We start from the raw sequence: 20,447 nt of genomic DNA, 5'->3' as shown, positions 1-20,447 counted from the left end.
AAAATACTTGATTAAGGTTGCTAAGTTGGATGCAAAACTACATCGTGTCCCCACGGGGCAGTAAACTATACCCTTTGAGGTTATCTTTTCTGGGGGATAAGGCACTTGTATCTCTGGCAGTCAAGATTTATTTTCATTGCTATCTGAACAGAATCATTCTCATCACTTTTGCTTTTCTGCCAGTTTACACCCGCACTAACAGAATCATAAATAGTAAATAGGGCATCAAACAAAGATACCTGTCTCTAGAAAATCAGTTACCGGGACTCCCAGTATGGCACCTGGAGGACACAAAGTAAGCACGTGTGCCTATCTCCCACTTTTTGGAGAATTTGTATTCATGTGTCATTCGTTCACCATTTTGTATCCCTGTTGCCAAGTCGGGCACACGGGAGCCGTTTGTTGAAAGATGAATGAGCAAAACAGGAACGGGCAACAGAGGTGAAGGTTTATGCCAATGGTGAAAGGGACACATTCCTTTTTCCTTTTTTTTTTAAATGTTTATTTTTGAGAGAGAGAGGGAGAGCGGGGGAGGAGCAGAGAGACAGGGAGACTGAGGATTGGAAGCAGGCTCTGGGCTGACAGCAGAGAGCCTGGCGTGGGGCTCAGACTCACCCACTTTGAAATCATGACCTGAGCCAAAGTCAGACGCTTGACTGACTGAGCCACCCGGGCTCCCCAAGGGACACATTTCTTAAGACCAAACCCATGGAAGAAATTCCAAGAGAAATAATGAACAGTGTGACTAATTAAAAAAAAAAGAATTAAAATTTTGGTATAATTTGCAGCGAGTTTAGCTAAAAAAAAAAAAAGAACAACAGACCAAACATTTTGCAAGAAATGATCATAAAAAGTTATTATATATATCATATATGAAAATATATTAAGAAGGTACTGTAACAATGATAAATGGTAGATAATTGTGTCATAGACCCAAAGCCCACAAGGGGAAAGAAAACTCTTTACCATGAGAAACTGTTCCACACTGCTATTAATGAAATAAATGCAAATTAAGACAATAATGGGTTCCTGCTTTTGAGAATCTCGAGAAAATACTTAGCGGTAAGACTGTGGCTAATACTGAGAAGTGGTGACTTTGTGCATATTTCTGATCCTAATATGAAGCTATTTAGCAAGGTATGGCAAGAGCTGTTAAAATCTGAATTAACAACCTTTGAGCCAGTAATCTCACTCCCGGGAATTTATCCAAAGAAAATGGTTAACAGAAAAAAAAAAATATGTGAAACGCATAATTGCTTGTGATAATGAAAAATAATCAAGAGAGGGAATAGTTATGTGAATTAAGTGATAGTATCCAGCTAGAAGATTGTGAAGACATTGATTGAGATGGTAAACCCAAGAGGCCTTTAAATCTTTATTTATTACAATACTGTGTTGTGATTTTCTGTTAAATTCTGCTAACCTGAGAGCTTTTCAACAGCAGGGATCTGGTTTTGATCGATCTTTCTATACATGGTACCTGGAATAGTGCCTGAAACCTGATATGTACTTTAATAAATGCTTGCTGAATAAGTAAATGGAAGCATGAAAAGATTCTTTTACAAAATAAATGAATAGATCAGGACACAAACTTACATACACTAGGACACAGCTGTGTAAAATATATCTCCATGCATGTGATCAAAGACTGAAAGGGAACAATAATTGAAAATGCTCGTGGGGGTGCCTGGGTGGCTCAGTGGGTTGAGCGTCTGACTTCAGTTCAGGTCATGATCTCGCAGTGAGTGAGTTCGAGCCCCGAGTCGGGCTCTGTACTGACAGCTCAGAGCCCGGAGCCTGCTTCAGATTCTGTGTGCGTCTCTCTGTCTGCCCCTCCCCTGCTCGTGCTCTGTCTCTCTCTCTCAAAAATGAATAAATGTTAAAAAAAATTTTTTTTTAAAGACTGTTGGTTAAAAAAAAATGCTTGTGTCACAGAAGATGGTTTGTTCTTTAGTGTTGCAATAATGTTTTAAGAAATACAGATCAAGATAAGGAGAATCATTAACAGCTTTCTGGGAAGTCGTGCCCACCCTCACCTGCCTGTTGGCTGTAGGGAAGGCAGGTGCGGATCGCTGAAGGAGAGGAGGGATTGCAGGTGTTCCTCTTGTCGCCTAGATGACACAGGGTGCCCTTCGCACCTTTGGTGCTAGTCTCCTGTACACTCACTGCCCTTTCATTGCTCGGCTTCATGAAGGGCTTGCTGCAAATCGGAAAAAGGAAAAATATGTAGCCTATGATAGTTATGTAAAACAAAATGTAAAGGTTGGCCTTTTAAACCATATTTTATTTTTTATTAAACAAATTTTTAATGTTTATTTTTGAGAGACAGAGAAAGAACGTGAGTGGGGAGGGGCAGAGAGAGAGGGAGACACAGAATCCGAAGCAGGCTCCAGGCTCTGAGCTGGCAGCACAGACCCCGATGTGGGGCTCGAACCCATGAACCGTGAGATCATGATCTGAGCTGAAGTCAGACGCACAACCCACTGAGCCACCTAGGTACCCCTATTTTTTACTTTTTTAAAATTAGTTTATTATTTTTTTTTTAGAGAGAGAGGGCATGAGCTGGGGGAGGAGGGACAGAGGGAGAGAGAGCAAGAGAGAGAGCGAGAGCGAGAGCGAGAGCGAGAGAGAGAGAATCCCAAGCAGGCTCCACAGTCAGCATGGAGTCTGACATGGGGCTTGATCCCACAACCCTGGGATCATGACCTGAGCCAAAATCAAGAGTCAGACACTCAACTGACTGAGCCACCCATGCACCCCTAAACCGTATTTAAAAAATTATATGATCAAAAATTAAATTCCCCATTATTCCATTTTACTTGTAATACTGCAGATTTTTGGCCCTTGTCACTGTATAATATAAACTATGCCTTTTTATAATGGATGTATAAATGTCAGTGGGTAGTTACTCTCTCATTCTACTGAAAGCTAAAGATAAACATCCCAAATAAATAAAAGCTCTTCACTGACAGGAACAGATTGAGGTAGGGCCCTAGTATTAGCTTTGCAATACTATAGAATCAATCAATCCCTTCATCAGTAAAAATAGAACAGATGATGTGTATGTGCATATAAATATGTTATATTCTTATTGATTGATTGATTTTACAGTATTGCAAAGCTACACACACACACACACACACACAAATGCACACACACCCTCTTACCCCAAAGGAAAAAAAAAACAAGACAACTCAGATTTTGTTTTTGGAGGTAGGGACTGCTGTTTTTTTTTTTTAATGTTTTATTTATTTTTGAGAGAGAGAGAGAGCGCAAGCAGGTGAGGGGCAGAGAGAAAAAGGGACAGAGGATCCAAAGCAGGCTCCGTGCTGACAGCAGTGAGCCCGATGCAGGGCTCGAACCCACAAACTGTGAGATCATGACCTGAGCTGAAGTCAGGCTCAACTGACTGAGCCACCCAGGCATCCCTGGACTGGTTTTTTGAAAAAGGTTGAATCAAGTAGAGAATCTTAAAACATGATATTTTATAGATATAAATTAAATTAGATATATATCTTATTAACACAATTAATTTGATTAAGGTAAGTAATATATATCTTATATAATTTTACCTTAAAATAAAAAAAATGTGCATTCATCTGCCATTTGTCATCTGGCTCATAGGGCCAAGGTGTTTTCCTTAAATATGGGTTTGCTGGTTTGAGTTCTAGCCTGTCTGCATCCATAGTGCATCCTCATGGTTTCCTTCTTTTATTTTTAAATGGATTGACAACACTCCTACTAACATTCTACAGCCCACTGCCCCCACTCTCTTCTAGTTATCTCGTCCACACCTGATTTGGCAGTTTGGTTTTTTTAACTTTCAGATTGTTTGCCATTATCCCTGTCACCACTCACTTTCTCTTCACACTTAGGTATTTTTGAGCAGTGTGTGTGACTGAATGGTGGGCTAGCAGTCAGCGCAACGGGCTTAGGCAGGTGGGTAGACCCAGCCTGACCCTCCTCTGGCAGGAGTTGACTGCCAGCCCGGAATGCTCAGCCCGGAAGGAGTGGGGAAAGCAGGGTTGTCTGGGCTGAGTGCTCCTGGCAGAGTCACCTTGCTCCAGAGAGCACTTAACATGCCTCTGCCTCCTGGCTAGACTTTGGTTCTGCTCTCATCATTAGATCCATCTCTGTGAACCTAAAAGGACCTGGGCTTCCAGTTCGAAAGGGAAAAGAGCAGACTGAGTTCTTGGGTATAGATATTTTTGAGGAAATCACTGTAAATGCACACTTGCGTCATTTTTGTCCAGAGTGGAGGGGACTAATAAATACAGGTGAAATTCTAATTCTAAGACCAGAGGTGGCATATAGACAAGCTCATCAGGAGAAATGGCATTTGAGGGCTCTGGGGTTTCAAACCTGGCTTGTTGGCCTTTTTTTTTTTTTTTTTTTTTTTTTTTTTTTTAAGTGCATTGAAGCCTCTTTGTTTTCCTGTCTATGTCATCTAGAGCCTGGGAAAGGAGCCACTTTTCCTCTTGGGTTGGATGAACTTGGTCTCAACCAGTCTCTCTCTCAGAGATAACTTGGTTTGGTTTGTTCCTTGTGGTTTGTTTTTGAGGTATTTTTCACTGGTCCCTAGTTAAGCTCCCTGGAGACCAATGGCTTCAATTTCAGATTAAAAATCCCCAACCTGGCCTTATAGTTTGCAGAGATGCTAACTTGGACTTGCAAGAAACTTAGGCATTTTTTTTAATTTGAGAGACAGAGAGAGAGCACAAGTGGGGGATGGGGGGGCGAGGGTGAGAGAGAGAGCGAGAGAGAGCCTAGTGGGGAATGGGGGGCAGAGGGGGGTGAGGGCGAGAGCGAGAGCGAGAGCGAGAGCGAGAGAGAGAGAGAGAGAGAGAGAGAGCGCACTAGCCTCTCAAGCAGGTTCCATGCTCAGCCCCAGCCCGAAGCTTGATCCCACGACCCTGGGATCATGATCTGAGCTGAAATTAAGAATCAGGAGCTCAGTGGACTGAGTGACCCAGGTGCCCCAAACTTAGGCATCTTCTTGCACCCACAGCTGGGGTTGCTTCTCTCAGCTAGCGTTAAACAGGCTGTTCAAATTCTTCAGAACTTTGTAAATCAGACAACCTTTGTGGGTATGGATGGGCATTTATGATAGTGTGAATTATAAGAAGAAATATGTATATCTGGCCTTTCATTTCTGTCACAGAGCCCCTAACACTCTTGACATTTCCTAAAAGAGTGATAAAGGTGTCTTTTGTTATGTTAATGAAGTAACTTTTGAAAGACCTAAGCACTGGGGCTGGCTGCCAGTGGAGCCGATGTGTGTGATGAGAAGGTTGCAACTCTAGTCCCACCCACTGACCTTGGGGAGGGGAGAGGGGCTGGAGGCTAAATCCCTTGCCTGTGGCCGGTGAATTAATCAACCATGCGTGTGTAATGAAGCCTCCAAAAAACCCGCAAAGGACAGATTCAGAGAGCTTCTGGGCTGGTGAATGTGGGAGGTGCGTGGAGAGCGGTGTCTGGAGAGGGTACGGAAGCTCCACGCGCTTTCCCCCGTGCCTTGCCCTGTGCAGCTCTTCCATCCAGCTGTTCCTGAGTTAGATCCTTTTACATTAAGTCTGTGATCTGCTGAGTAGAATGTTTCCCTGAGTTCTGGGATCCGCTCTAGGAAATTAATTGACCCTGAGGTGGGCGTCATGGGAACTTCTGATTTATAGCCAGTGGGTCAGAAGTACAGGTGACAAGCTGGATTTGAAACTGGCGTCTGACGTTGGGGGCAGGGAAGAGCGCGGTCTTTTAGGACTGTGGGGTATGAAGCTGTCTCTGGGGAGATAGGGTCAGCATTGAGTTAAATGGTAGAACCCTGGGCTCATGTCTGCAGAATCGCTTGTTGGTGTGGGGAAACCTCACTCCCCCCCCCACACACACACAACTGGAACTGGGTCCAGGGACCCAAAATAGCAGGTAATCCTCATTTCATTTTTGGTGTAAGAACTTTGAAGACTTACATATGAAGAAAGATGCCTTTTGTTTTATGCTTGCCCATGAGAAAGGAAATTCATTTAATTATTATTTTTTTTACATTTGTATTCATTTTGGAGAGAGCAAGAGAGCCAGAGCATGAGCAATGGAGGGGCAGAGAGAGAGGAAGACACAGAATCCGAAGCACGTGCCAGGCTCTGAGTTGTCAGCACAGAGCCTGACACGGGTCTCGAACCCATGAACCGTGAGATCATGACCTGAGCCGAAGTCAGACACTTAACCAACTGAGCCACCCAGGTGCCTCGAAAGCAAGTTCATTTAGAAGTGGATTAATTAATAGGTGATCAAAGCATACCTAAATTCTTACCCATTAACGCACCCCTTGCTTTAGAAGGGTTTGTTATGTTTTCAAAAAAAAAAAAAGATAACATTAATATAAAAATTTGTTGATTAAAATTCGAGGACCCAAAGAGCTTAGGCTGCTCTTCGCTCATTTCTCCCAGTAACTTTGGGTGGACATGACTGATTATGTAATGTGCAGAGATGATAGAGCATATTAAGGTGAGGGAAGCCATGATTAGAACAAAATGTGATTATATTAGAATCATCAGCATACAAAACAGGCTACAGCTGTATAAAAGCAACATGTTTGCAAGTTTAAATCTATTTATAAGAGGTTTACACAGCTATGGGATTTATCACATATTTGAGTGCTTATTCTCTGTGACAGACAGGGATTCAAAGATTTGTTGAACAGAATCTCTGCCTCGACACATGCTCAGTATAGTCAGGGAGGGTAAGACGCATACAGCTAAGAAGCTAACTAATGACCCAGGATGGTACTACAGTGGTAAAGGATGGCATTGACAGATGAGAAAGATTTAACAACTTCTCCACTCACTGAGGGTGGAGAAGATGCTTCCTAGAACAGGAGGAATTTCAACAACGGGGCACGTGGAAGGTGAGAAGTATTTGGATTAATTCAGCAAGCACAGAGTGTATTGTGTAAGGTGCTGGGCTAGTCTGGAATACGGAGGATGGGATATTCGTAGAGCCTTGCTCTGGAGTCCAGAATGACCTGTGAACCTCCCAGCACACGTGTGGAGTATAGGAAGCAGAAACTGGCCGATGTGGTCAAATGCGGATGACATAAAAGTGACGGTGCCTCCCACACTGAAATTTTAAAGGGGTACCCCCATTTAAAGGTTTCTTACAGGGGTGCCTGGGTGGCTCAGTTGTTTAAGCGTCTGACTTCGGCTCAGGTCATGATCTCGCAGTTCGGGAGTTTGGGCCCCGCATCCAGCTCTGGGCTGACAGCTCACAGCCCGGAGCCTGCCTCGGATTCTGTGTGTCTCTCTCTCTGCCCCTCCTCTGCTCATGCTCTCTCTCTCTCTCAAAAATAAATAAACATTAAAAATAAATAAAGGTTTATTACATATAGATTTTCTAAAATTGACACATTCCCACAGACAATTTTCTCACCTGGGAATAGTGACAGGACACCAGACTTCAAGATCTTGATTCATCAGAAAGGTTATCTTACTGGCTTAATTTACTCTTTGCCCATATTTTCAAGCTAGAGTGATAGTAAGGTCTTAGCATAGAGTCATTTAGGAATTTGAAGGCCTGTAGTCAAGCCCGTAGCTGTTTTGAAGGATAGGACTGTCAAGTTTTGCTGAAGGATGTCCGCAAAAGCCCTTTCCACTGTGAGGGACATCATGGATGTTGCTCTGTCTCATTGGGCAGAGTTTGCCGAAGTCTTAAATAGAAGTTGTCTGTCTTCTTAAATCATTTCCCTTTGAATTACTCTGCAGATTTCTCTTTTGAGGGGACCCTTTCATGTGTAATAGGCTTCTTCTCAGAAGAACAAGGGGATAAAAAATCACCTTCCTATGTATATGGAACGTTGTGGCCTTGCCAGAAAGAGATAATTTGACAATGCACTACACAGGAGTGTGGGGGGTGGGGGAGTGGGGACGGGCCCAGGCATTTAGGACGTAGATAACAGTTGTTTATATTTGGCATAACCAGCTTTCTATGTCTCCCAATCAACAGGGATGGTTATTTAAAGCAACTAAAAAGGAAAATAATGTAGGTATTTATGCCTTCAGGGAGTGGTTCCTTTAAAAATATTTTTTCACTAATTCCACTCATAGAAAAAGGTGTTTTCTAGAAACACTTCGTATTTTTTCAGCAATGTTCAAAAGGCAAAACTGTGCGTTAGAACATTCACATGAAGTTCTAGAGAAGGTAAAATCAATCAGGTGATAGAAATCAGATGAGTGGTTGCTTGTGGAGGTGGATTGACCAGGAACGGGCACAAGGGAATCTTCTGGAGTGATGGAAATTTTCCGTATGTTGATAGAGGTGAGGGTGACACAGGTGTTTGCACTTGTGAAGACCGATTTACTGGTACTGTTACGATGTGTGCATCATACGAATTATACCTCAATTAAAAAAAAACTTAAAAACTCTCCAAATATTTTTCTAGTGTTTTAAACATCTTCAAAATACTTTTCCTTACCTCTCAAAGATAGGAGAAAGGGCCAGTGTGGAAATTCTCACTTAATTATTTCTGAATAAATGTTGAGATATAATTAATGTAGAGCATTGTATTAGTTTTAGGCATGCAAGGTAATGATTTGATACATGTGTAGTGTATATTTCGACGTGATTACAGCAATGGATTTATTTAACATCCATCACCACAGGTAGTTACAATTTTTTTTCCCCATGATGAGAATTTTTAAGATCTATTCTCTTATCAGCTTTCAAATATGTAATATGCTACTGTTAACTATAGGCACCGTGCTCCACATTACATCCCTGGGATTTATTTGTCTTATAACTAAAATTTTGTACACTTTGCCCACCTTCATCTATTTCACGTACCCCCAGCCCCTGCCTGTGCCAGCCACCAGTCTGTTCTCTGTATCCATGAGTTTGTGGGTTTTTTTTTAGATTCCACATATGAGATCATATAGTATTAGTCTTTCTTTGACTTATTTCACTTAGCATAATACCTTCAAAGAACTAGGAAGAGAACAAATGAAGTGAAAGGTTGGTAGAAGGAAGGCAAACACAAAGATCAGAGCGTAAATGAATGAAATGGAGTCTAAAAAGATAATGGGAAAGATCAGTGACACTAAGAGTTGATCTTCTGAAAAGATAAACAAAATAGACATCATTTGCTAGACTCCCCCAGGAAAGAAGAGGACTCAAATAAAATCAGAAATGAAAGAGGAGAGGTTACAACCGATAACAGCAATACAAGGGATAGAGAGAGACTATTATGAGCCATTATTCACCCACAAATTGGAAAGCCTAGAGGAAATAGATTCATATAACCTATGAAGTCAGAACAAATTTTGAGGAAGTGTTCAGTCATGTTAAGGTGTGGGCCTTTCCTTAAAGCTTGACTCTTCCGTTTTCCTTCCTGGAAAGAACGGTAAAATGGCTCTTGGAACGATGGAGCTGACCTCATTTGCCTGTGTGCCTCTCCCTCCCCTGTGACTCCCACACCCTTACCCCTCCAGCGTTCTTCTCACCCAGCTGTGGGCTACGAAGGGTTACATGCATGTAAAAAGCCATAGCAGCCCCTAAGGGGCACCCTGAGGTAGACTTTAAAGCACGTCCCTTTCTCAGTACGATTGACAGGTCAAACTTGAACGCTGGTAAGCGGAAACTCTTCTTGAATAGCTGTGTACCCCAGACCGCATGGTCATCCTTGTATTCGCAGGCATCCTCTTTGGTGCCTTACGCATGTAGATAATGTGTATAAAATTGGCTGGAAGTGCTGAAATTCACCCCGCCACTTCCCCAGCTCCCAACAGGGCTAAAAGCTCGAAGTGGCCTCCTTGGGCAGTGAACCCACTTAGAGGCTGGTGATTGTGAAGACGTGGGGATTGCAGGGCCCCCAGCACAAACCATTGAAATTTCTTTCTCAAACACTGCCAGGAGCCAGCCACCCTGTTCCCAGCTCCGGGCCGAAGATGGGGTTGGCTCTCGGGACATAGCCGTGGGCTCTGGAGCTGGCTGGGTCGGTCACAGGGACACGGGGTGGGCGTTGTTCTCAGCCTAGAGCCAAGGCCTGCAGAAGGCCGTTGATATGTGTGTTAATGTCGGAGAAGGTGGGTATCGGCTCCCCTTCGTTACTCTCCTTGGGGCAGAAATTATAAGCTCTCGGTAACATCCACAATCCACACTTTATTGCCAAGGGACACATTTCTACATTTCTTTCTTTTAAATAGACAAACAAACATAAGCAAGCTTGGGTTCTAAGTGGGGGGTGCACAGGGTCTGTATGTTCTCTTCTTTGTTGCTTCTCCAGCACAGTGTCTTTGTTTTGTTCACCACTGAATCTGCCCCAAGGTACTAGGGCAGCGCGGGCTGGGAGCTTATGAAATATTGGTCGGATAGAGAGGGGCACACACACTTGGGCCCGGCGGCACTTAATTAAGAACAGTGGCTAACACAGTCATGTCCCATGTCCAAAAGACACGTCCCACAGTTTTTGTCCCTTTTGCTCCTCACAGTAGCGCAGGTCCTTTGGTCGGCGAACCAGGGCTTCATAGACCCCCATAGCGGGTTTGCTTGAATGATTTCCCGGCGTTTTGTTCGTTTATTCATTCAAAGTGTCAGGTACTGTGCTCTACTCTTTGACTGACGGAATGAATAATCTCTCTGGGCTTCAGTGTCCTCATCTCAATACGGGAGGTTGAACTCTAGAATACTGCTGAAGAGGAATGGTTGGAGGGCGAGGATCATTTTTACCCCCCACCCCTCACCCCGTCTCTAGCCTGGATCTTGCAACTAAAGCAGCAGGGTAAGGGAAGAAATAGCACTGAACGACTCTCACCGGTCCAGGGGCCGGGCAACCCGCCCCGCCCCCACTGCCACGGCGCCAGTGATGGGGAGCGTACCCCCCAGGCAGTGAGCGGTGGTTTTATTGCCCCTCCGCTCCCTGCCTGCGTGGCTAATGATAGACCTCTGCTCTTTCCCTCTTGGCCACTCCTCTCAGACTGTGCCGTGACATGGATACAGGCACCTGGGCGTGTGGTGAGGTGAAGACACCCCTGTTTTCCCAGCAGGCGGCTGACCAATCCCACACATCAGGAGTACTTCCTTCAGGGATCTCAGGCTGGAGCCGCCTTTTACTGGGAACGGAACTGTTTTAGATACTGTCAAACCGAAATGAATGGAGTTGGCCCGGGTGCCCTGCGCTGTCTGTCGGGGATTACGCTAGGGACTGCTCCTTTGTGGTCTGTGCCCTCGGTTTTTCCTCTTGCCCTGTGATCCTGGGAGAAAGAAGGTCGTTTTATGGTTTCTTATTCAGGACAAGTACAAAGGACCCCCGCTATAAATCCGGTGACTATTTATATTCAGGCTCATGGCGAATTTTCCCAACCATCCTAATCCTATAAAAAGCTCCTTGAAAGAATAACACATATCAGTTGAGTTGGCATAGTAACGTGGAATGGTTTCAACTGAAATGCTGTTAAATGCCACGATTTGGTATTGAATAGTCACTGGGACAGTTGTACATGGATGTCTGGATGCTTTCCCGAAGATTTCTGTGATCACGCAGATATAATCGCCACTGTGCAAGTCTGTATTTCATGAGTTCCCTAACAAATGCTCCAAACGGCATTCTCGTTGTCTCCACTGCACGGGTCCTGTCAGCTCCCCCCTTTCTGGAGTGTCTCACGCACCCCCTTCTCCTACTTACATCTATCATTCATTCTCTTCAAGGCCAACCTTAATTTTGATTTTTTTTTTTCCTCAAAGGCTTCCTGTAGCATCCCAAATCTCGGTGAGCTCGACTTTGTGTAACCAGTCTGGTTTGTGCTGAGTCATGGCATTTTCCCATCTGTCCACTGCCCATTACTAGCTTTTTGTCACACCAGTCCTCTCCCCTCTTTCGATCACGTGCCCTCTCTCCCTTCGTACATTGTCAACTGCTTGAGGGAAAAAACAGCGATGCCCTGTACAGTTCTGTGTCCCTAGCCCTTAGTGTAGAGTCGTAATACATTTGTCTTTAACACTGAATGAGTGTATTCATTATCCCCATTGTATAGATAGGAACTCAGGGTTTGGTTTGGTAGGAAATTTGAATGAGGTCAGACAACTGCTAAGCTTCAGTAGGATTTGAACTGGACTTTTGACTCTAATATCCCTTATCTTTTTTGTTTTAATTGTTTTAGCTGTTAAATTGTATTTGTCAGTTTGAATTGGTGATATATGCATGTGGTAAAAAAAAATTCCAAAGGTTCAGGGTCTCTTTCTGTTATATCGCCCACACAAGTAACTTAATGCTTGCTTCTTCTCAGAATGTTCTGTCACTTTCCTCCAAGAAGCCATCTTGCTGTTCTCTTAGTGGCTCCATCACGAAATCTTGGAATGACTTTTTACCTTCCTCTTGATCGTCCCAGCGAACTGGTGTCTCAAGACCAGCTCATACCTCAGAGGGCCTTCCAATCCATACCTGCCTTCTGCACTGTCACTGCTCCCCCAGATCCGGCCTCACTCTCCCAGCCAGAGGACTCCAGTCTGGCCGCCCTCCCTGTCTCTCTTCACCCAGTTGCGGTTCTTCTCAGGGTTATCTACAACCCTTCAGAAACCTGCAGGGAGTTCTCCCTTCCAATTGAGTTTGTAGCTCAGGGCTTGTCAGTTGATTTCGTTAGGCCATCTAGTTAATTTGGGTAGTCTCGGGAAGCCATGGTCAGTTGTTAAATAATGGTTTGAAATGCATAAAAATGAAGCCTACGATTATAAAGGGAACCATTGCAGTAGCTATCAAGCTATTTTTGAAACAAATTTTGATATGATAATCTAAGTTTAACTTCTTATCTTAATTAATATATAATTCCCTACGAACACATTAAATAACAAGGTCCCCAGCAGGTTGGTAACTATCACCACTTCATAGTACTGATGGGTGCAAATGATATCTTGAGATACCCACACCATCTGTGATGCGATATGAATATGTCCATGAGTTGTTTGGTGACCAGTCACAGGTCCGTCTACTCTTACTGTGTTACCTACATTTTGTAAGCAAAGGAAATGCCAAATTTTAGTTTGAGGTTAGCAAAAACGAAGTGTTAGTTATTTTCCACTTGTGTTTATGGGCCCCAGGCTCAGCCCCCCACCCCGAGTCTGAATCTCAAGACTCCATGAGGTTGGTGATCTCATTCCCTGTTAACTTGTAAACTCTGGGTCCTTCTGCTCTCCCTGTGTGGGCTCTGCGTTGTGCACCATACAGGTGGGGGAGAAGACTGGGAACCACAGTGTCTAACCTGAGTCCTGCATCTCTGTTCTTGTGTTTGCATCTGTGCAGGTAGAAGAAGGATGGTGGGAAGGCGTTCTCAATGGAAAGACTGGAATGTTTCCTTCCAACTTCATCAAGGAGCTGTCGGGGGAATCGGATGACCTGGGCATTTCCCAGGATGAGCAGCTCTCCAAGTCAAGTAAGGAAGCCCCCGATGCAGGAAGGGAGTGTGGGCACCCACAGGTGCTGCTCCAGCCACCCCTCTGTTCTGTAGCCTGTGCCGAGTGACAGTGACAGAAGCTCACGAGTACACTCTTGGTTATGCTGCCTTAACCCCTGTGGTTTAGTAGGTTATCATTGTACACCTTTGTGAGTGTGCAGGTGCACACTGTGCATCTCTGGATGAGTGACCGTCAGCCTTCATGCCGTGGTCCTATTCCCCTCTGGCTCCCATTACTGTGCTTCCATACACTTCTAAAGTGTCACTCCCTGCAAGTTGATAGTTATTTTTTACATGAACCAAAGGAGACTGTATTTCTCACCGTCCCTTGAGCAACTTGGAGAAAAATGGCACACCCACACACACAAAACCCACTGGTGGTGAGAAGGGCTGTGCTCGGGACGACTGCATGCCAGGTTTCTTACAAGTATGACAAGACAGCAGAGAGTCCAGCCCCACCTTGGGTGAGCATGCGTGTCTTTCTGCGATGGTGAGAACGAACTCCAGGTCTTTCTTTCTCCAGGGCCTGAAGCTCTCCTCCCTCCAGCTTCTCTGCTGCCCTTTCCAGCTCATGGAGCAAAAGGTCAGGACCGGGAAGCTTTGTTCTCCCAGTCGCTAACCCAACTTCCTACGTGGGCGTCTGTGTATCTCATGTGCCGTCTTGAGCCAAGGTCATGGTGTGAATGTCGTAAGCGGCTCGACTGTGTCATAGTGGTGCGCCACTCCCTGGGGTGGCAGACTCCCCTTTTAAACCCAGTGCTGTCAAAATAATACGAAAACGTCTTTCTTTTCCATTTGGGAAAATCTGACTTGAGTGGTGCTCCCAAGTTAGTTGTGTCTCTTTTATTTAACCAGTAGCACGATGGACAGGTTCCCGATTTGGAGGTAAAGCCACTTCTGGAGAAGTGCTCGAGTGACCTTCTTCCCTTGGTCTCTCAGTAGCGTGGGCTCCTATGGCCTGTCATTCATAGAAACAGCAGATCTGGCTGGTTGGCTCATAGGCTTCAGCTATACCCTTTCCTTCCACTGCCAGAGCCAGGGACCCCACTCCACCCCACCCCTGAACTCCGTTCCATCCTAGGGTCTGTGGTAGGAAAGATGGGAGGTGATTTTGGAGCAAATGAAGCCTCTTGCAGCTCCTGCTGCCTTCTCTGGCTTGGGGTCAGGTGATTCTCTGCTTCCCAGTTGTACCTGGTAATTGGGTCCTACAATAACAATACTGTACCTCAAGGATGTTGTAGATTAAATGGGCTTTCTAAGAGGGAGGACCAAATCGGATCATTATACCATTATTTCCATGGGGGAGTGTGTTATGAGTTCTAATGGCAATTATGTACATAAACACCTCGCCCATATAAGGCTGTCTGTAAACGGTCACTTTCATTGTTAATCCTGATAAAGCCCGGGATGTAACCAGTTTATATATTGAGGCCGCTGCATACCATTTGGTACCCTGCTCACTGCAGCGCTGTCTCTGCATGTTTAAATTACTTTGGGACTCCTTGGCTGAGGCAGAAAAAGAGATCTGGAGAGGTATCGGACAACCTGTTTGGGAGACCCTTGACCTCTCGGTATCCTGCCATTGTTAGCTACGCTTTCAGAGCTGAAGGGTCAGAGAAGTAATGCCTTTTGTATTTTTGGAATTACTGAAATAAACTGTCTCCTCCTGCTCTGATTTAATAATATGGACTTTTGATCCTGCCTGACTCCCTCAGCCCAAAACACATGGTGCTGGAATTTCTGGGGTAGGAGGTTAGGAGACTCCGTGGAATGGTCTCTACTGGTCACCTAGCCTTCCTTCACATACTTGGCAGGGGCTGTTTCTCTTGGAGAGACTTTTCTCCCCAACACTCATTCAGTTGAAAGCCCTCCATTTCAGGACTAGGAGAGCCCCAAATTTCAGCAGCCACATTTAGTTACCTCAGATTCTGTCCCTTGTTGAGGGGGTTGTGAGGTCCCTGAAGAGGCATGGTCTCCTAACAAGGATGGATGCTTCTGAAAGAACTACAGAGCTTTGGCAATCTTCCAGTATGTACAGTTAGGACAAGAGGGCCCATCTCTCCATCTCTCCATCTGTCCGCCCATATCTATCCATCTTTTCTCCTTCCTTCCTTCCTTCCTTCCTTCCTTCCTTCCTTCCTTCCTTCCTTCCTTCCTCCCTTCCTCCCTTCCTCCCTTCCTCCCTCCCTTCCTTTTTTCCTTTCTTCCTCATTTTCTTCTCTTCCTCATACATCCAACCTTTACTGAGCCCCTGTTATTACTAAGACACTGCACAAGACACTGAAGATATGCAGAGACAAATCAGATGGGGTCCCTGCCTTCAGTCAGCTCACATTATAGAAACTGGGTGCAGAAACCAGTTCAGGGAGGTGCCCCATGTGCTCCATGGGTGGATGAGGAAAATGGTATACAAAGGTGGAGAGACCAGTCCCATCGGGATGTGGGGACAATGGTGGTCACAAAGGACTTCATAGAAAAGCAGATGTGATGATAACGTCCCTGTGGCTTGCTGCCTTGAAGCAATCCCCTGAAAGAGAAAGAGCATCTCTCAGTGTTCTCATAGGTTTTTCAGTAGCTGTTTACACTCTGATGATAAAGTGTGTATCAGATGGTAAAATGTATAAAATGTAGATCAGATCACACACAGAAGTTATGTATACTGGGAGGATTTGTTTAAGTGGAACCTTTAGCTTTAGAATGATCCTACTTGTTCTCTACTGCCAGAGAATGGCATCAGTAGTTTCAATGTGCTTTATTTTAACTTTTTAAATTTTAAAATAATTACAGAATCACAGGAAGTTGCGAAAAAAAAAAAAAAAAAACCAACCCAGAACTGTACAGAGAGATCTCACATACCCATCACCCAGTTTTCCCCGGAGATAGTATCTTGTGTGACTATAGTAAATGCCTATTTACTTTTATCATAAAACTGAGAAATGGGGCGCCTGGGTGGCGCAGTCGGTTAAGCGTCCGACTTCAGCCAGGTTACGATCTCGCGGTCTGTGAGTTCGAGCCCCGCGTTGGGCTCTGGGCTGATGGCTCAGAGCCTGGAGCCTGTTTCTGATTCTGTGTCTCCCTCTCTCTCTGCCCTTCCCCCGTTCATGCTCTGTCTCTCTCTGTCCCAAAAATAAATAAACGTTGAAAAAAAAATTAAAAAAAAAAACTGAGAAAGACAAAGGTATGGCTAATGCACAAGAGACATCTAGGTTTTTACTCTGGTATGAGCTAAGCTGTATTTAATCAAGGTCTGTGTTAGGACAGCCCACTTAATATTCCTAATGTTTGTGCCATTTTGGTAATTTTTAGAGAGGCTGGTGGCATCCTAAAAATCCTCTTAATTTAAATGCTACCAGACATCATGGTGAGGTTTTTTAAGACAGACAAAATCTATGTCCTGGTGCATATGAATAAAACTTTGTGTACATTGTGTCCTTGTATATCTCTATCTTGCACACACGCGCGCGCACACACACACACACACACACACACACACACCTATATGTGTACATAATTATTTGGTATTTGTACTCTTCATATTTCTATTTCCAGAAAGTATTTGAGCATAGTTATTAAGTTGAGTTTTGTCAACCGGTGATGAATGTGATAGAAGAGACCTTGCATTGTATTTATGCGGAAGTGTGCCCGGACAGCTTGACACATGGCAGGGGTTCAGTAAGCTCTTGCTGAATCCTTTGTCACTCGAAGGCGGCATTTTCATCTTTGAATGACAGGTGCAAGGTGCTTGAACTTGCTTTTCTTTTACCCTGATGTATTTTTATATATGGTGGTTGCTTATGAAAATCTCTGAACTTTAGATCTTTGTTCAGGGTAATCTAATCTGTCAAGGAAAGAGTTACAGCAATTGGGTTGGTTGATATGTTGGTTTAAACCTTTTACCTCAGATAAGAAAATTCATAGCTATGTAGTAGCAAAAACTTGCTGCGTATTTAAATTTGAAAACACTGTTATATTTTATAGGATTTATGAAACATTAAATGTACTTTTTCAGATATTTTTATAAACTTGTTATTATAGAGAATTTCTAACATACATACAAGTCAAGAGAATAGTGTGATGAACCCCTGAGTGCTCATCACCCAGCTTCAGCAGCTATCGGCCTTTGGCCACTTGATTCTATTTATACCACTGCACGATCTTCCCCCATATTATTCTGAAGCAAACTCCAGATATCATGTAATTTTATCCATAAATATTTCAATATGTATCAATAAGAAGGTGCCTTAAAATACCCTATCGCACCAAAAATAAATAAATAAATAAATAAATAAATAAATAAATAAATAAATAAATAAATAAATAATGGCAGTTCCTCAGTGGAATTACAGGTGCAGTCAGTGTCCGCTTCCCCTCAGGATCTTTTATTTTTAGTACAATTTGTTAGTTTGAATGTGCATGCGAAGGAGGTACATGCATTGTGATTTGTGTCTGATTATAATCAGATTATGTTTCAAGTCTTTCTAAGCCTATAGATTCCTCTCCATCTCTCCTTTTTTCCTTATAATTTTTTACTGAACAAACTGATGTCCTTTGTCCATTAACTTCCCACTGTAAGTCTTTGCCGATTTCACCTCTGCTATATCATTGACTCTGTGTTCCTATAAGTTGATAATTAATATAAAACATTTTTTCCCCCAAACTTCATAGATGGTGATGGGTCATCTATATGAAGGCTCATAAGGTCTGGCTGTCTTTCTTGTTGAATGTTAGCAGCCACTGATGATTATCACCCGGGTCTGTTAGGGCTTGCAAAGTGACACCAACAAGGAACGTTTTAAAAGAATGAAGTGGGCTCCCATGTAGCAGACCAACGGAGAAAAAAATTTGAGTAAATTAGGTTTTTACAAAATAAAACATCCAGTAGTTGTAATAATAGTGCAGGCAGGATCTTATGTCAGGGATGGAAAGGAATTTAGCCATCTTCTGGCCTGGTGTCAGATAAGAACACTAAAGTCTAGTGAAACAAAGTCCTGGGTGTGGCATGGCTTATGAGTGACACGGCCGCAGTCACATGCAGGCTTTCCACACACACTTTGGTATTGCCTTTATTCTAGCCTGCAGTTTCCCCTTTCACAGAGCGTCTGACAAATTTCAAATTGTAGTGGAGTTTAGCTTATTTCTCCTTCTTATCACGGATCAGGATTAATTACCTTTTCATTTTCTGCTTTGCATGTGCTAGTATTGACTAAATAATGTAAAGTGTAGCTAGTCAGAAATTCTATTGATCTATTAAATTGTAATCAGAGAATATCCTGAATCCATGACTTATTTGGGCTGAGGGGCAAATCCAGATCTTACTATTGTCCCATCTCATTTTCAGACAAATTTTGCTTCATATTTAAGGCATAAACATATATTTTCTTGTTTCTAACATCTTTTTTAATATTACTGAATTTCTCAGATTCTAAAGTAATTGTTGTAAAACTAAAAAGTATTCCTGTTAATTTTCTTTAAAGAGACATTGTTTAGCTACAGAAACATTTTCAATTATTTTCCATAATTTTCAGAGGGAGAAAGTTTGCATTTCCATTCTATAACCATTAACAGCCATGAGATTTCAGTTTGAATTGACTTTGTTGTTTTCCTAATTCCTTAATTGGGAATGTTAGATTCTGATGCTTTAGTGACTTGTGAAGCTAAGACAAAGATGGAGACAGCCCTTTAAAACTTGGGGCACACCACTTTCATGGTACACAAATATCGTATTTCATTAGTTGTAAGACACAGATTGTTCTTTTTTGTTTTGTATTTTCTGTTCTTTTTAATATTAGATGGTATTTGTTTTGTGTATGATCTTCTGTTAACAGTGAAGGGCAATTAACAAGTTGACAGAACAGTTTCAGGCAAAATTAAATGCTACGATAAGCGTACGATTTTGTGTTGAAATTCTAAAATTCTTCCTTTTTGCAGCGTTTTCTGCAAAATATTTAAGTATTAATATTTAATAGTGATGCTAGAGGATTTCTCCCAATAGAGTAAACAGCACTTATATTCATGAACTTTCTTCAAATTGCCCATCTCTTTTGCTCTTTATTTTATTATTATTATTTTTTATTTGAGAGAGAGAGAGAGAGAGAGAGAGAGAGAGAGAGAGAGAGAGAGAGAGAGAATCCCAAGCAGGCTCCATGCTTAGCAAAGAGCCTGACGCGGTGCTTGATCCCACGATCCTGGGATCATGACCTGAACCGAAATCAAGAGTCAGATGCTCAACCAGCTGAGCCGCCCAGGTGTCCCTCTTTTGCTCTTCAGCTAGAACAAGTATGTCCTCACTCAGTCCCAGCCCAGGCATACAGCATACAGGGGGTTTTGCACCAACACTTGGCCGTTCGGAGACATCAGAGCTGTGGTGTCCCTCAGTGATCCTCAGACTTGGTCCTGGGAAAGAACGCAGGGAGGTTCTGTTATATTTGGAGGGACTTTATCAAAATACTGATTTCTTCTTCTTACGTTTACTTTTTCTGATGCCGAGAGGACCCTTGCTGTTCATTTTGGGAGGGCCTTGATTGCAAAACATCTACATTCCTTAGGAGTAATGTCACCTTAATGACCAAAAGGGAGTAAAAATTTGCCCAAAGAAAGCAACGGCTGTTACTTGCTCCACTCTTTTGTCATCAGAGTCCTCAAGAACTGCAAATCTAACAAGAACCTTTGGAACACTTGATTGTTTCTTTGGATGGTTCTTATGCAGCCAGTGATTGTGAACATCTAAATTTGTGCTTTAATTGGACGGAGCATATTTGTCATAAAGGGCAGATTTCAGGGCAACGGTGTCCCACCATGCCTGTAGGACACGGAAATGGGACATACCCGAGGGCATTTCAGTCGCTGATCTGATCACTCACAGCTCTCTTCATGTATCAGGGGCGATGCGGCCCAGAAGCTGACTTGGTGGTTCCTTATTGGGGTTTTCCATTTTCCTAAAGAATGTTCTAAGAAGTGAGACAAGTCGCTCCCTCCCTCAGTTCCTCTCTCTGTAAACATAGCCTGCCTTTCCCTCCTTCA

General features: G+C 43.3%; 1 protein-coding gene across 9 annotated transcripts in view; it reads left to right on the top strand.

Annotated features, from left to right (window-relative positions):
* The window catches only part of SH3KBP1 (SH3 domain containing kinase binding protein 1), a 334,393-nt gene that overhangs the window by 173,338 nt on the left and 140,608 nt on the right, over positions 1–20,447 (top strand). For 5 of the 9 annotated variants that reach the window (XM_023249326.2, XM_019823637.3, XM_011291627.4 and 2 more), the window contains 2 exons: positions 13,277–13,406; positions 13,951–14,010. In XM_023249326.2, the coding sequence (XP_023105094.1) occupies positions 13,277–13,406; positions 13,951–14,010 (190 nt within the window). The remainder of the gene's footprint in view (positions 1–13,276; positions 13,407–13,950; positions 14,011–20,447) is intronic. The other 4 variants (XM_023249328.2, XM_023249325.2, XM_023249329.2 and 1 more) reach the window with 1 other exon arrangement.

The sequence above is a fragment of the Felis catus genome, chromosome X, assembly GCF_018350175.1.
Source record: "Felis catus isolate Fca126 chromosome X, F.catus_Fca126_mat1.0, whole genome shotgun sequence".
Classification (NCBI taxonomy): Eukaryota; Metazoa; Chordata; class Mammalia; order Carnivora; family Felidae; genus Felis; species Felis catus.
This window is presented reverse-complemented; position numbering and strand designations above follow the sequence as displayed.